The sequence below is a fragment of the Podarcis melisellensis genome (assembly GCF_964234715.1).
Source record: "Podarcis melisellensis genome assembly, chromosome: 2".
Lineage (NCBI taxonomy): Eukaryota > Metazoa > Chordata > Lepidosauria > Squamata > Lacertidae > Podarcis > Podarcis melisellensis.
The window spans coordinates 40,178,206-40,192,966 of NC_138529.1; the positions used below are offsets into that span (position 1 = coordinate 40,178,206).

General features: G+C 42.9%; 1 protein-coding gene across 5 annotated transcripts in view; it reads left to right on the top strand.

Moving 5' to 3' along the window:
* The window catches only part of MYH10 (myosin heavy chain 10), a 72,319-nt gene extending 58,303 nt beyond the window's left edge, over positions 1 to 14,016 (top strand). For all 5 annotated transcript variants that reach the window (XM_081895006.1, XM_081895005.1, XM_081895009.1 and 2 more), the window contains 14 exons: positions 411 to 617; positions 2,075 to 2,179; positions 3,462 to 3,614; positions 4,197 to 4,445; positions 4,832 to 5,044; positions 5,727 to 5,939; positions 7,374 to 7,535; positions 7,780 to 7,908; positions 8,766 to 8,854; positions 9,007 to 9,130; positions 9,216 to 9,424; positions 10,510 to 10,618; positions 11,624 to 11,796; positions 12,492 to 14,016. In XM_081895006.1, the coding sequence (XP_081751132.1) occupies positions 411 to 617; positions 2,075 to 2,179; positions 3,462 to 3,614; positions 4,197 to 4,445; positions 4,832 to 5,044; positions 5,727 to 5,939; positions 7,374 to 7,535; positions 7,780 to 7,908; positions 8,766 to 8,854; positions 9,007 to 9,130; positions 9,216 to 9,424; positions 10,510 to 10,618; positions 11,624 to 11,796; positions 12,492 to 12,636 (2,280 nt within the window). In that variant the 3' untranslated portion in view covers positions 12,637 to 14,016. The remainder of the gene's footprint in view (positions 1 to 410; positions 618 to 2,074; positions 2,180 to 3,461; positions 3,615 to 4,196; positions 4,446 to 4,831; positions 5,045 to 5,726; positions 5,940 to 7,373; positions 7,536 to 7,779; positions 7,909 to 8,765; positions 8,855 to 9,006; positions 9,131 to 9,215; positions 9,425 to 10,509; positions 10,619 to 11,623; positions 11,797 to 12,491) is intronic.
* Positions 14,017 to 14,761: the final 745 nt, after the last annotated feature.

The window sequence follows — 14,761 nt, forward strand, 5'->3', positions numbered from 1 at the left end:
GTGGTCTACAGTGGCAGCTCCTGCTCCACCCTAGGTATATCACAACATTTCTGGCAAATGAGGCCACATGTTTATGATTTAATTGCTCACATAACCATTGTTGCAACCACTGTTATGACTGTAGCCGGTAGCATACATGTCTGTGTCAAATTCATGCATTTGTAGACACTTCCGCAGTAAAGTGTTACAGTTGTGTTGCAATGCAATATCTAAAGCTGTTCAGTTTCAAAAACAAATTCATATGGAACTTGAAGCAGCTAAGAATTCAAATCAGATGGCCAAACTTGTGGTTCCTCAAATGAAGAAGCCAGTGAATTTTAGTCTGAATCTAGAAAAAAAGATTTTCGCCACAGGCGAAGCCTAGCTTTTATATTGCAGGTGAAGTGTGATTACCTTTCTTTTGCTTCTAGTTCAAATCAAATCTTGAAAAGAACAAGCAGTGCTTGGAAACAGATAACAAGGAGCTGGCCTGCGAGGTGAAGGTATTGCAGCAGGTTAGATCTGAATCGGAGCACAAGAGGAAGAAGCTGGATGGGCAGGTACAGGAATTGCTGGCCAAGGTTGCAGAAGGAGAGAGGCTGAGGACAGAACTTACAGAAAAATCAAGCAAACTGCAGGTAAAGATTTGGAAGGGCTATTCTTTAGCTTTTTCTCATGAACTCTTGATCAGACTACACAATTTAGTGAACATCCTTCTAAAATGCTCCTGCTTGATACAGATGTAGTATTTTGAAAAAATGGTGTGGCATTAATGTCAGATAATAGGACAGGAGCTGCTGCTGGTAATACTTTGTGTTGCACTAGTTATCCTTTGGTGAGCACATGCAAAGCTTCTGCTTTGCATTGATATGGTTCTTGAAAGTTGAAATAGTTTTAAGCACCTGAAAAATGCAACGTTACTGTTCCTCTTGTGACAAGGAGACTGTTTATAGAGCTCTTGTACCATTTCCCCTGTCTTGAAGTGCCCATTTCCCCCCATGCAAGCCACATCCTGCTCAGAGAAACATTTTTAATTTTGAGAAAGTTACTTAAAACATCAGAGTGAAAATTACTCCTCATTCTGCTCACTACAGATTGTTGAAACTTTTTGTGGACGTTTTCAATAAAAGTATTCAGAAGTTCATAAGAAATGTAGGCCTTGGGTCAGGACTATTCTCCAGGGCCTTGCATCCTTTCTGGCCATTTAGTATATAACCAACATAATGAGCAGTAAAAATGTCAGAGAGATGGTTCACGGGTGTAGAATACTTTGGGGAAAATCTGTACCACTCAGAAACTGCTGCAATAGACGGAGGAGAATAGTTTTAAAATTCTCTTACAGTTTATCATAACACTTTAGGACTTATCATGAAATATATTGGAAGTGTTAAAGGGCAGTATTTTATTTTATTTACTTTGCAGTCTAAGCTGCTTCAAGAAAATTCTACAGTAAAAATGTGCACAGGGTCAAACTTCTAAATAAATTTCGAGCCTTTCAACTGCCACTTTATTTTGAAGCTGTAAAAAAGCTTCACTCATGTAATACACAACTGCCCAGTCATGCAAAGAGAACTGAAATACTGTTTTCCAGCCAATTCCAGTTTACCATACTAGATTAGATTAGATTAGATTAGATTAGGTCAGAGAACTAGAACCCTGTAGGAGTTCTGTTACCTCTGTTTGACATAGGACAGCGGTGATAATCTTACAGAACCTGAAGCAAGCATGTAATTAAAAGGTGGATTATTCAACTGCATTACTCTAAATGTCTTGCAAATGGTTCCACTTGGGCTACTTTTGGAATCAATAGAATGCAGTTGCTGTTATCAAAGTACTTATCAATGTCATGGAGGAAACAAATAGCAAGATTCTCCTTAGTTCCATTGAAGTTTCTCAAATCTACTGCGTTCTAAAGCGAAGTCTCATGTAAATAGTCACAGACATAGCAATGAGACATCAGAACAAAGATATTTCAAATATTGCCTTAGATGAATACTGTTATGAATATCCTTTACTGAGGATGTCACTTTGGAAAAACACATTTTCTCACAAGCAAGATGTGAGTACATTACCTCTAGATTCCTTTGCTTTACAGAATGAGCTGGAGAGCGTCTCAAGTCTCCTGGAAGAAGCAGAGAAAAAAGGCATTAAATTTGCCAAAGATGCTGCCAGTTTGGAGTCTCAGCTACAAGATACACAGGTATGTCTAAAATTCTAGAATGCACGTTTGTTTGAAATTCTTTTCTGCCGTTCTGTTCTCCCATAAGTCAGCAAAAAAACTATATATAAGCCAAGCACAAATTAAAATGGAAGTACAAGGGGCTGGTTGTAGTTGTGCTCTCCTGCTCATCTAAGAAATTTTGATCCAGTGGACACCTCAGCTAACCGAAGAGGAGGGGAGACTTTTTTTGCTGCTGCTCACCCTGCTGAAATTTGCTCCGACATATTGGAGTCCTCTAGAACAATGTGGATAAAAGCTGCAGTGGGAATTGGTGAAAGTTGCCTCCCCTCCTCTTTCATTAATGGGGACCTCCACTAGATCAAAGGACTCCTGTTCATGGAAGGGCACAAGTAAATGCTGCCCTGAGTATAAATCAGTCATTATACATAAAACCAGAAGAAGAGAAGCAAATTAATTCCAGCTATGAATGCCCTGCAAAATGGAAAGGTGTTCACGGCAAGCTGGAATGCTAATAAGAGGGAAGCCAAGCTGGGCCTCCATGCAGCTGTTAGAACAGCGGCTGCTGTAGTACAGATAATACGACTCCTGTGAACTTACATGCCTGTTAAGTTAAGGCACTAGCATTTCTGAGCAGGTGACCCAAAGTGTTTACAGATCTAGAACATGGAGCAGCACCCTTTGATGTTCTTGGTTCATTCCTTATCTGCACAGTGGAAATAAAGGTATTCTGTCTCAAGAGTTGTGCTGAAGATGAACAAGACAAGGTTTTTAATTGCATGCTCACATTTAAAATAATGGATTCCCTTGCAAGGATTTGTTCAAACCTTTAACACAACTTTGGACACTTTATGGCACAGGATTCCCTATGTTCTTTTGATGCTTACAATTGCTTCTGAGGAGCATGATGGGTAACGCTGCAGTGATAGCATCGCCCAGTTTCCACTGTAATGCATGACCAGCTCTGGCAATTCTGAAGTGCCCTTTTCCTGTTGTGCAATTAATGTCATTTTCCTAATGGCAGCAGTCTCATCCCGTTCCCTGACAATAAGATGCTGGGCTATTTCTTCATTTTAAAGGAGGGCTCTTTTTGGCTGGGTCCAGTCAACTGCTTTTAGATCTGTAATGATGCATCTCATTACCAAATTGTATAACAATGAGTTAATGCTTTCAGATCACCCCAGCATAAACTTGACATCCTTACCCAGCCCTGTAAATATCCTCATTCCATACTGAACACCACTGCGTCAGATTCTCTCAGGACAAGTGATAAACGTGAGTGTGTTTTTCATTCCCACAACAGGAGCTGTTGCAAGAGGAGACTCGCCAGAAACTGAACTTGAGTAGCAGGATTCGACAGTTGGAGGAAGAGAAGAACAATCTGCAGGAGCAGCAGGAGGAAGAGGAGGAAGCCAGGAAGAATTTGGAGAAACAGGTGTTGACTCTGCAGTCTCAGGTGAGAAGTCATGGAATACACGGGCAATTGCGCATCTCTGTGTTTTTATTCCAGGCAGGTTTGTCTTAGACTAGTTTAAACTGAATTGGCTTTTCCCAACTCTTCGTTACTGTATCTCAAGTACCGGAGCAGGGAAACGTCAGGAGCTATGAACTTTTGGCAAGGTGCACCGCTCCTGATTTCTTGCAAAGCATTTCAAGTTTATACCAGTCTTTTTACCTGTTAGCTTGGATAGTGGATGCAGCTGCTTTGGCGGGGGGTGTATTCCCACCAATTAAATACAATAAATTCAGTAAAAATGGATCTAGTTCACACTGCAGTAAAAACAAATGTGCAGGTAGTCTGTACTACTGCAGGTGGCAACTGACCTGAATGAAGGAATGTTTCTCCATGCTATCTGGTTCTAGCTTAGGCATCTGCTGCCCTTGTGTGTAAGCCCTCACCTGCACACAGCTTTGCATTGAAAACCTTGCCATCTCAATGGAAATCAAGCCAACTTCCACCTGCACAACGCATGTCTGTCTCTTTGCCAAACACAGAAAGGTCATAACGACGTTATTTTCTGTTGCTCATTAAACTCAGCTCGCTGATGCCAAAAAGAAGGTTGATGATGACTTGGGGACAATTGAAGGATTGGAGGAGAACAAGAAGAAACTACTGAAGGACATGGAACTTCTGAGCCAGCGTCTTGAAGAAAAGGCAATGGCGTATGATAAGTTGGAGAAGACCAAGAACCGTCTTCAGCAGGAGCTTGATGACTTAATAGTGGACCTTGATCATCAGCGCCAAATTGTTTCCAACTTGGAGAAAAAGCAGAAGAAGTTTGATCAGGTATGCCACTATATAAATCCTCTTGCTTTCTTCTTGATGATACATGTAGCTGTTAGCTATTATTTGCCCAGTAGATAATCTTGTTACATAGGTATTTTCATGGTCTACCTGTGACCTGTTGGAATATCTAAACTGGTTTTCAGCTGGCTTCTTAACTTGGGGCTTGCAGGAATCCTAATGCATTCTTGAGAAACAGGATCAATATTAAGGAATTGGGGAGCGGAGAAGAAATGCACCCTCATCTCTTACATCCACTGTGGTTGCCCCAGAGCTTCTCAAGGCTGAGATGCAAAGTATCAAACTACCTTGGTAATTTGGAAGCTAAGAGCTTGAAATCTATATTTATGTCTGACTTCTTCCAACTTTGCGTATGTTGCGATGCTCAGATGCTGGCAGAAGAGAAGAACATATCTGCTCGCTATGCAGAGGAAAGGGACCGTGCAGAGGCCGAGGCAAGAGAAAAGGAAACCAAAGCCCTCTCTCTAGCGCGAGCCCTGGAGGAAGCTTTGGAGGCCCGTGAAGAATATGAGAGGCAGAACAAGCAACTCCGGACAGAGATGGAAGACTTGATGAGTTCCAAAGATGATGTGGGCAAAAATGTGAGTGGTGTACTATTTGCATGACTGAGAATGGTGTAGTACAGTTTGAACAAATGCTTAAATGGTTGTATTTCAAATTGAACTTTGGGCAGTTGGAGCACATTCATTCTAATGTTCTGAGAAGACTTCTGGAATTCTGTATGCTTCAACAGCTGCATGCACTGGAAGGTTCTTAAAACACAAACACTCATAGTCCTAGGGTTAAAGTTGCCTGTCTCTGTGCATTTTTGGCATTGTTGTAACTTCAGCTTTTACACTCCGCTGAACATAAGAGCGCTACGTTCTCTACTATGGTGGTGTCTTCCATCCCTGTGCTCTCCAAAGGCAGAAGCAAATGTGGCATGAGCACTTGTGTATGTGTTCTAGGTCGGTGGTTCCCAATATTTTTGGTAGGGCAACCCACAAGCCCAAATCCACTTGGTCTGATGACCCAACAGTATATTGTCGTGTGAATTTTGGACCTCAGGTCTTGGGCAGGCATCATTGGCATGTATTTTATCTGCAAGTTTGGCGATTTTATACCTATTACTTGAGGCATCCAAGCAAAAATCTTACTTAATGCCCCTATTAATGTAGGATTTGTTGAAATAATTATACTACTTAAGAAGCTATTCACAGGTGGTTGTTGTTGTTTTAAAAAAATGGGAATGTAAGAACACTAATCATTTGATTGTGGCTGTAGGTTCATGAGTTGGAAAAATCCAAGCGCACCTTGGAGCAACAAGTGGAGGAGATGCGGACACAATTGGAAGAGCTGGAGGATGAGTTGCAAGCCACAGAAGATGCCAAATTGCGCCTGGAAGTGAACATGCAAGCCATGAAAGCACAGTTTGAGCGGGATCTCCAGGCTAGAGATGAGCAGAATGAGGAGAAGAAGAGGCTCTTAGTAAAACAGGTAAAGCTTTTAACATACGGAAGTAACCATACTGGTGGTTATACGTTCTGTTGAGCAAGTGTCCCTCAAACTAAAGCGGTAGGTCGTTGGATTTTATTAAGCTTTGAAGATGGAATGTTAGTCACCTGACGCACAAGTCCTTCCAACCCCAAGAGCCAAACAAAATCTGTCTTCATTCATGACACTCTAGCAATTTCCATTCATGCTTGATTATTCCTTTGAAAAGGCAGTGGCTGCAGCATTCTCAAAATGCCAGATTTTGTTTCATTTAGGCTCCCCCCCCCCCAGGTTTTGTAGGGTGCATAAAGCTGAAAATCTCTGGTAAATAAAGCAGAAAATCTTAATTTGTATTAAGTCCATAGTGATTTATCATAATCTTGCATACATGTGTAATGCCTATGGATTCAGTATTCACTGAACCAGTGTTAGAAAAATGCCAGGTTGGGGGGGGGGAGCAGTTTGCTGGCTCTACATGACGGAGGGCAGGTAGAGTGAACCTGGATCATGGAATTTATAGCTTCCTTTCTGCTGTTGTAATTAATGTACAGAGTGCTGAGCACCATGAATATGGAAACAGTCAAGGAGGACCTGTTGATTTATTAACTGTAAAGGAGGACTGTAAACTGCTGGCTTAGGAGTTTTGCTTAGTGCAGATGTCCTTCAACAGATCTCTTTCAATTCTAGTATGGGTGCTGCTGACTGGAGGTTCTTATTGAGGTAGAAATAGGTGTTGCTTTCTCCTGTATGCAAGCTGCTGTAAAGTCTGTTAAGAAAATGTCTTTCAAGTTCTGATTCAGGAAATGATGCCATATTCTTTGCCTCTTTCTTTTTTAATTTGGTTTTGCGGTAAAACACATTAAGTTGTTTATGAGCTCTTCAGTAGGTTTTTAAGGGTTTTTTTTGCATAGTTGATCATAAATTACTTTCCATTTTGCTTTGAAGAATTAATGAGACTATACAAAGCTTTTATTGTCTCCCATTTTGGGAACCAGTGTACCATGAACAAGTGTGCCCTTTTGGCCTTACTATGAGGTTAACAATTACGGTTGGCTTCAATAACCTGTAATATTAAGCTTTTGCACAGGAGCTATGGATCAAAGGAGATAGAAGCTCTTGGTGAAAAACTGCTCATAAAATCACTGGACAAGTGAAAACATAGCTGATTGTAGCCCATGTAGCTCTTCTGCATTTTTGTCTGCTTATATGCCCTTTGCTTGGCTTGTCTCCTGAACAGCTAATGCAGATTATCAGAGGGTTTCTTTACGGCATCCTCATAAGGGCATGTGGATCCTATAGTCTGTGTTTTTATTTAAATACTGCACAAATGTTTTCCCCGGACTTCATCCTTCCTTATAGGCAGCTCCAAACTGTGTGACTTTTTTGAATTCTTCTCTTTTGTCTTCCTGTTTTGCTTGTTACTGATTTGCCCTGTAGGTCCGAGAGCTGGAAGCAGAACTGGAAGATGAGAGGAAGCAGCGTGCTTTGGCTGTGGCATCCAAGAAGAAAATGGAAGCAGATCTGAAAGACCTAGAAGCTCAGATAGAGGCTTCAAACAAAGCCCGCGACGAAGCAATCAAACAGTTGCGCAAGTTGCAGGTGTGCACAGCTATTCCTGAAATAATTTAATCAAACCTTGCCCCCCAAAGTCCTTATCAGCTTCTGCTTACTGTAACAGAGAAAAAGACCTGGGTAACCTGAATATAATTGATCAACATTAATAGAAACAGGATCTAATCAAAACTGGATACCCTAGATGTGTAGAGTAAATTCTGGCCATGTGATTGGTTGGCCAAGTTCTCAGAATAAATGTCTTGGTCTTAAGATGTCTTTTAAATTTCAGGCTCAGATGAAAGATTATCAGCGTGAACTAGAAGAGGCCCGGGCATCTAGAGATGAAATCTTTGCTCAGTCGAAGGAGAATGAGAAAAAGCTCAAAAGCCTTGAAGCAGAAATTCTTCAACTGCAAGAGGTATGGCACGGAAAGCTGCCTGAGATATACCCATGGCTTAAGGTGGAGATAGGAATGTTTTGACTCTTAACATTCTGCAAGTTGAGTGTGTATATTTTACAGATGCTTTGCAGAGTTGTGTGTGTGTGGTTTTGGCACAACTTTTAAAGCGTACACACTAAAATGGTTCATTTGTTTGAAGTAGTTGATTTGAATACTTTTCAAGGATCTGGTAGAGTCAGGCTTCAGTATCAAACTCTCTTGGGCTAGGGCAATGCTACAAACAAAGTCCAATTTGAACAGAGTCCAAATACAAAAAGAAGAAAATGGGAGAAAACAGTGAGTGTGTGCTGAACAGTTGACCAGCTAAAACTAGGTGGGACTGTGAATCACCAAACATTGTGGCTCTTTTAGTTGCCCCAAGATTCATGAAGACTTTTTGGCTGTCACATGGAGGGGAGAAGCATTGATAATGTTTTTGAGGAGCTTGTGCTCCTCTAATCAAAATGGCTGTCAATATCTAGGCCCCTTTGCATGTTGGCAGGGGTGCCTTACTTTTTGAGAACCAGGAGATTGGGGTCAAAAGGTGCCAGTTTTAAAAAAGAGATTACTCAGCTATTTCTGGTAGACTTGAGTAGCTCAAAAGTGCCTCTGGTGTATACTAGAAAATGCCAGGTAATATGTGAGCTGGGGAACTTCACAACATGGTTAAACTAGGCTAGAAGCAAAGCATATTAATTTCTTAAAAGCAAAAGGCTGCTGATAGTGATGTTGGGCACAACATGGTAGCTTTCTCTTCCTCCCCCCCCCCCCCAATATGTTTGAAAATGGTTTTGCCTGCTGAAGCTAGTGAGATTCCCATGAATATATATTTTCAGGACCTTGCTGCCTCCGAGAGAGCCAGACGCCATGCAGAGCAAGAGAGAGATGAGCTGGCTGATGAAATTGCCAACAGTGCCTCTGGAAAGTAAGTAACTCCGGGTAGACTTCTCCACCTATGGCAGCCATTATGTGGCAGAAGTGTTCTGTGTCTGCAGCAGTTGCTGCGCAAACCTCAATACATGTGACTGCAGCTAAATAGCTGAGTTTGTACTGATCCTCTGTTGTCCCCCTGTGTAGATCTGCCTTGCTTGACGAGAAGCGCCGCTTAGAAGCTCGAATTGCACAGCTGGAGGAGGAACTGGAGGAAGAGCAGAGCAACATGGAGCTCCTCAATGATCGTTTCCGCAAAACCACTCTGCAGGTGACCCCTTTTGTGTTAGCTGGATGTTTTCTACTTGACCCTAAAGGGGTGAGAGTGTTTAAACAACTGCTTGCCTTTCTTAAAGGTTGACACCCTGAACTCTGAGCTGGCCGGAGAGCGGAGTGCCGCCCAGAAGAGTGAGAATGCACGCCAGCAGCTGGAGCGGCACAACAAAGAGTTGAAAGCTAAGCTCCAGGAGCTGGAGGGTTCAGTGAAGTCCAAGTTCAAGGCAACCATTTCAGCGCTGGAAGCAAAGATTGGGCAGCTTGAAGAACAGCTGGAGCAAGAGGCAAAGTAAGCACGGCACACTCTGAAAATAGTGTTTCCAGGAGGCTGAATCATGATTTGATATTTAAAAAGCACAATTTATTCTGAAACACCTTTTCTGGTAGCTATTAATGAAACAAGATAGTCATCCAGCAAGAAGCTTGCAAGCCCAAGGAATAATAATCATCCAGTGCAGGCATTTGTGTGATCTTACTCAAGTTTTATTTCTGATGGTGTGATTTATTGCTTTGATGTTAGCACTGCTTAATGCAGATCAGTGGTGGCCAAACTTGGCCTTCCAGGTGTTTTGGGACTACAATTCCCATCCCTGACAACTGGTCCTGTTAGCTAGGGATGATGAGAGTTGTAGTCCCAAATCAGCTGGAGGGCCATGTCTGGCCACCAGTGCTCTAGATGGTTATGCGTACCCACTTCATCATCATCACCATTATTTTTTCTATTATTATTCATTTATGAATCTATTCTCATGCAACACCTCAAAGTGATTTCTTATAACATATATAAAACAATACATAAATAAAAACAGTTAAAACAATTGCATACATAATACAGTTTTAAAGATAACTGTAAATATAAAAACAGCAGCATACACATAAAACTCTGTTCAAATCCAAAACAAATACCAGCTGGGATACAGATTTTAGAAGGTTTGTTGAAAGTGGAATGATGCTAGCAGGTGCTGAAAAGGCAACAGAGATGGCACCTGACCGATATGCAATGGAAGGGAGTTCCAAATGGTAGCTGTTGCCACACTAAAGGCCTCATTCTGACATCATATGGAACGATCTCCTAAATGAATGATAATTGCAGGTTGCCCACTTGTGCTGGAATCGGTGATCAGTTGGGTATGTAGGGAATGAGGCAAACTATCAAGTATCCTGGTCCCAGGTTCTGTAGGGCTTCATACACTAATACCAGCACTTGAACCTAGCCTGGTAGCTAATTATTCTCACTAGTGCTTTATTTTTCTGCTATGGGTTCATGGAGCCTTCACCTCTGGTTGGTATACATTTGGGCTCTGTTACACTAATGACTAGTCTGTTACCTTTTTGACGTAAGTTGAGTGATCCTGCTCTATTGACTTACCTTAGGGAGAGAGCAGCAGCCAACAAGCTAGTACGTCGGACAGAGAAGAAGCTGAAGGAGGTGTTCATGCAGGTCGAGGATGAGCGCCGACATGCAGATCAGTACAAAGAACAGGTGAGGAACTACCTGTGCCACTTAGAATCTCTGCTGTGCCTAGCTGACTATAGAAAATTTTCCCTGCTAATGCACATCGGGAAGCATGGCAGGTTGTTTACAATGGCCTGTATTTTGGACGGGGAAGGAACCTCAGAACTGGAGGCTGAGAATACTCCCTGGTGACTTCCCTTCCTTGGCCACAACCTCTTTCTCCAGGCCAACCCCCCTCACTGGTCCTTCATCGCACTCTCCTTGAGTGTTTTTGCATGGCTGAAATGTGTCTGAACTCTGATAATGCCTCCTGCTTGTCTGGATGAAGGAAAGAAATAGGTGTGTGAGAGTGGGTGCAGAAAGTAGCCTTAAAATCGAATTCAGCGTCCCACCCACTTTTGCTGCTGTTCCCCACCCACCACTGGAATGTACTCCCAGAAGGGTGTCCAGGAGGGAATGTTCCCCTTGGGCTGAAAAGGTTCTTCACCCTTGGCCAATAACCTCCATAAAGTTCTTTAAGTGAGCAGGCGTGTGCACATCCTGCAGCATCTCTGCTGCTATGGTTCCCATTCACTTGGGTGTGGAGTCAGGCGGGGGGGGGGGGGGCTTGTGCAAGCCTCTCCTGCAGCCCATTCAAATTTCTGCTTCTCTGATCTGGAGTAATTGCAAATGACTGAACTATACCTTCAGGAGAAGGGTATTTCTGGAGCATGCAACTTCTTGCCATAAGGTTTTAAAAAAACAAAACTCAGGTAGTGCATTAGAGAAGAGTTCAACCAAAGTTTTGCCAAATCCATGTGAGCAGCGCAGGCAGCCAAGGCAGCCAGCACTGTCTGCTTTGTGAAAGTGGATGAAGTCATCAGTGTGCTACATGGACATCCCACAGCATATGGAGACCGAAAGATTGTTATGCTGCTGCCAGAGGTTCTCTGTCTCGAAAAGGGAGTGTAAGTGAAAGAGGATCTCTAATCTCCTCTGGAGTGTCGTGTGGATGTTTCTTTCATGGGGCCTGTTTCTGATAATGCTCTGTAGATGGAGAAGGCCAATGCCAGGATGAAGCAGCTCAAACGGCAGCTGGAAGAGGCAGAGGAGGAGGCAACACGTGCTAATGCCTCACGCCGTAAGCTGCAGCGTGAGCTGGATGATGCCACTGAAGCCAATGAGGGTCTTAGCAGGGAGGTCAGCACTCTGAAGAACAGGCTACGGTGAGTCATGTGGTGGAAGGAAGGTCAAGGCAGGTGTGGGCAAATGCTTCGGGGCGGGTCGCTTTTGAGTTGTTGTGTGGGGCTCATTTGATTCACCATTTCCAGTTCTCTCCCTCCCCCAGTTTGTGATAGCTCAACTCTAATGTGGTCCAGAATTTAATGGGAAAGTGATGTTGAGTAGCCAGAATTGAGCATTATGCTTGAAATGTAATGTAGCACTAAGTAGGGGATGTGGCCCTCTCAACAACAGGACATTCCCCAACCCCCCAGAGCAGATTAAGGGGGGGTGAAGCAGGAGGGGAGTCCTGTTGTGTGTGCGCACACAACAATTTTGTTGAATCCCACCTCATGTCTACAGGGTCAGATCATTAGCTGATTGTGTGCCAAGTAGGCTGAGCACAGGCTTCTTACGACAAATGGCCCTACTCAACTCCTATACCAACGAATGAGAGGGCAGAGTGATGTATCCTAAGCTATAGCCACACAGGTAGCAGTCATAGCTGTAGGCTTAAGTCTATCACTGGAAACATGATTTAAGTGGTATTGTGATCCTCATCTGTGAGCGCCATGGTCTCAATGAGGGGGACTCCTTTATGCTAATGTGGGGCATGGTGGGTAGCTAGACATCCTTTCTCTGTGGAGCAAAGGTCTTATGTCCTTCCAACAACTCACTCCTTTCCCTCTTCCTCATATAGGAGGGGCGGCCCAATCACGTTTTCCTCCAGCCGATCCGGGAGGCGCCAGCTGCACATTGAAGGGGCTTCCCTGGAGCTTTCAGATGACGACGCAGAGAGTAAAGGCAGTGATATCAATGAGCCGCAGGCTGCCCAAACAGAGTAGAGCTTCCCCCACACCGTATCTTACAGCGGGCATTCCCGCCAATGTGACTTTCGCTCCATGCATTTGGAAGAGGAGGAAGAAGAGGCCCTTACTGGCCACCAAATTGCCTTGTGGCCCTAGACTTGCCTTAGGCAACACTGGCACACTACCTGGTCATGCAGGTCAGCCCCAGCATACTGCTGCCTGGCTTTGCCATGATGTAGCCTGCTTTGGATATAGGTACCACTGCTTATATGTATTAAAACTGTCTTCGTTCAGTGCTCTTTGTCTTCAAGGTATCCATTGTAAAGCCATTTTCTAAGGCACTGGGCGATAGGATTACCCCTCTGTCCCTTCTAATACACCATTCCCAAGCAGAAGTTTCTGACACCTGCCTCTTCCCCTTTTCTATGCATGTTTAGCTGTATAGCAATCACTTGCTTTTCTTTTGGTCTCCAAAGTTCTGCTTCTGTACCAGCCCCGACTGCGCCTTTTTCCTGATCATTTTACAATAGATTTAGGTCATTGACTGTGAAAACGCCCTGAGGGGCTTCAGGGGGTAACGTACAGCTGAGAGTAGCATCTCTACTAGCCAGCAGTTGGTGCTACATAATGAGCACTCTTCAACCATGGGACCTCCAAATTGGGTTGGTGCTATGTCCTGGCAGATTAGAGACCAAATAAGATACTAACCACTTTCTTCAGTACAGTACTATTAATAGTGCTCAGTGCAAATTGGATAGTCTCAGCCTGGGAATTGGATTACCCCCCCCCAGCAGCTACCCAGCAACTGTTTCCTTGCTGGGGATAGAAGTGTTAAGATTAGAGCCGCTCTTGCCAGCTATCTTGATGCCTAAGATCAGTGTGTCTGCCAGAGGATAGCACGAGGACATTGCCTGTAAATGGATACAGCCTGTGGAACTGCTCTCTCCCTTTCTTCGGCTTTCATTTGGACAGTGTTAACTACACCTAGCTTAGCATCCTTATTGTTTCATAGCTGTGACCTGACATTTACAGAAAGTGCCTTAGACACTACAGTACTAAGACAATGTTACATATATAATTTGCCTATAACAATGATTTAATGTATTAATTTTATCATATCATGTTACATACACATCTTCTCTAGTCCAAGTGGTATTGATATTCAGTGATGAGGAATCAGTGTTAACTATGAAATCTTGATCTGTTGCAACATGCTTGAAAAAAAATTCTTTTTTTTTGGTTACAAGCTTTAACATCCGTTATAAAGCTTTTGTTTCTGTGCATTTGGGTATTTCTTAATCCTAACTGGCTGTTGACCACCAGGCATCTGACTGCAAATACCTTGTTTCTTTGTATCTCCATATTTCTAGACAATGATTTTTGTAAGACAATAAATTTATTCATTCTAGAGACTCATTCATGCTTGGGCTGCTTACTTAGAAGAGATGCTCTCCCTCCCAAAATCAAGATAGAAATGAATAAATGAAACTTGCAGGTTTGTCCCTATTGATAAACTGATGGTGCTATAAAAGTAAATGATGTTGATAATAATATTAAATACTGAATCATTTTTAAATTCAGTAATTCATTTTCTTGGGTTTTAAATTCTTTTAGCATTTGAGAAACAGGTGTGCTGAGTTCAGCAACCGATACGTAATGCAAGGAATACTAGTCACAATAACTTGGGGGGGGGGGGATGTTGCCTCCCCCATTCCTTAATTTAGAACAAGGGAACACCTTTTATCTGTAAGCCAAGGTTGACAGATGTGGCATCAACCTGTCAAAATACCTTTCCCTTTAGATTTTGTTTACTCTTGTAGCAGTGTGTAATGAAGATGATAAATAGCTTTGCAACTGGTGCATAACTTAAGGCAGTACCCACTCACCAGTTTACCAATGGTGACAGTACAGGAGTGGTGGATTGGTCCATTATTACGGATGTATTTACATCTAGGAGAAAAAGTCCTACCTGAAGCTTGGTCTTTTGGGTGTGTACTTTCTTCAAGAAACTATGAAGAGGAATAGGAGCACATGCTACTGCCAATCATGGTGGATGTTGACAGTAGTGAAGCATCATGCAGAAAGTTTCAATTTTGGCTGGAAATCTTACTAGAGACCATCAAACCTGAATTTCAGCTGCTAGCTGTGCAAGACCTGAATC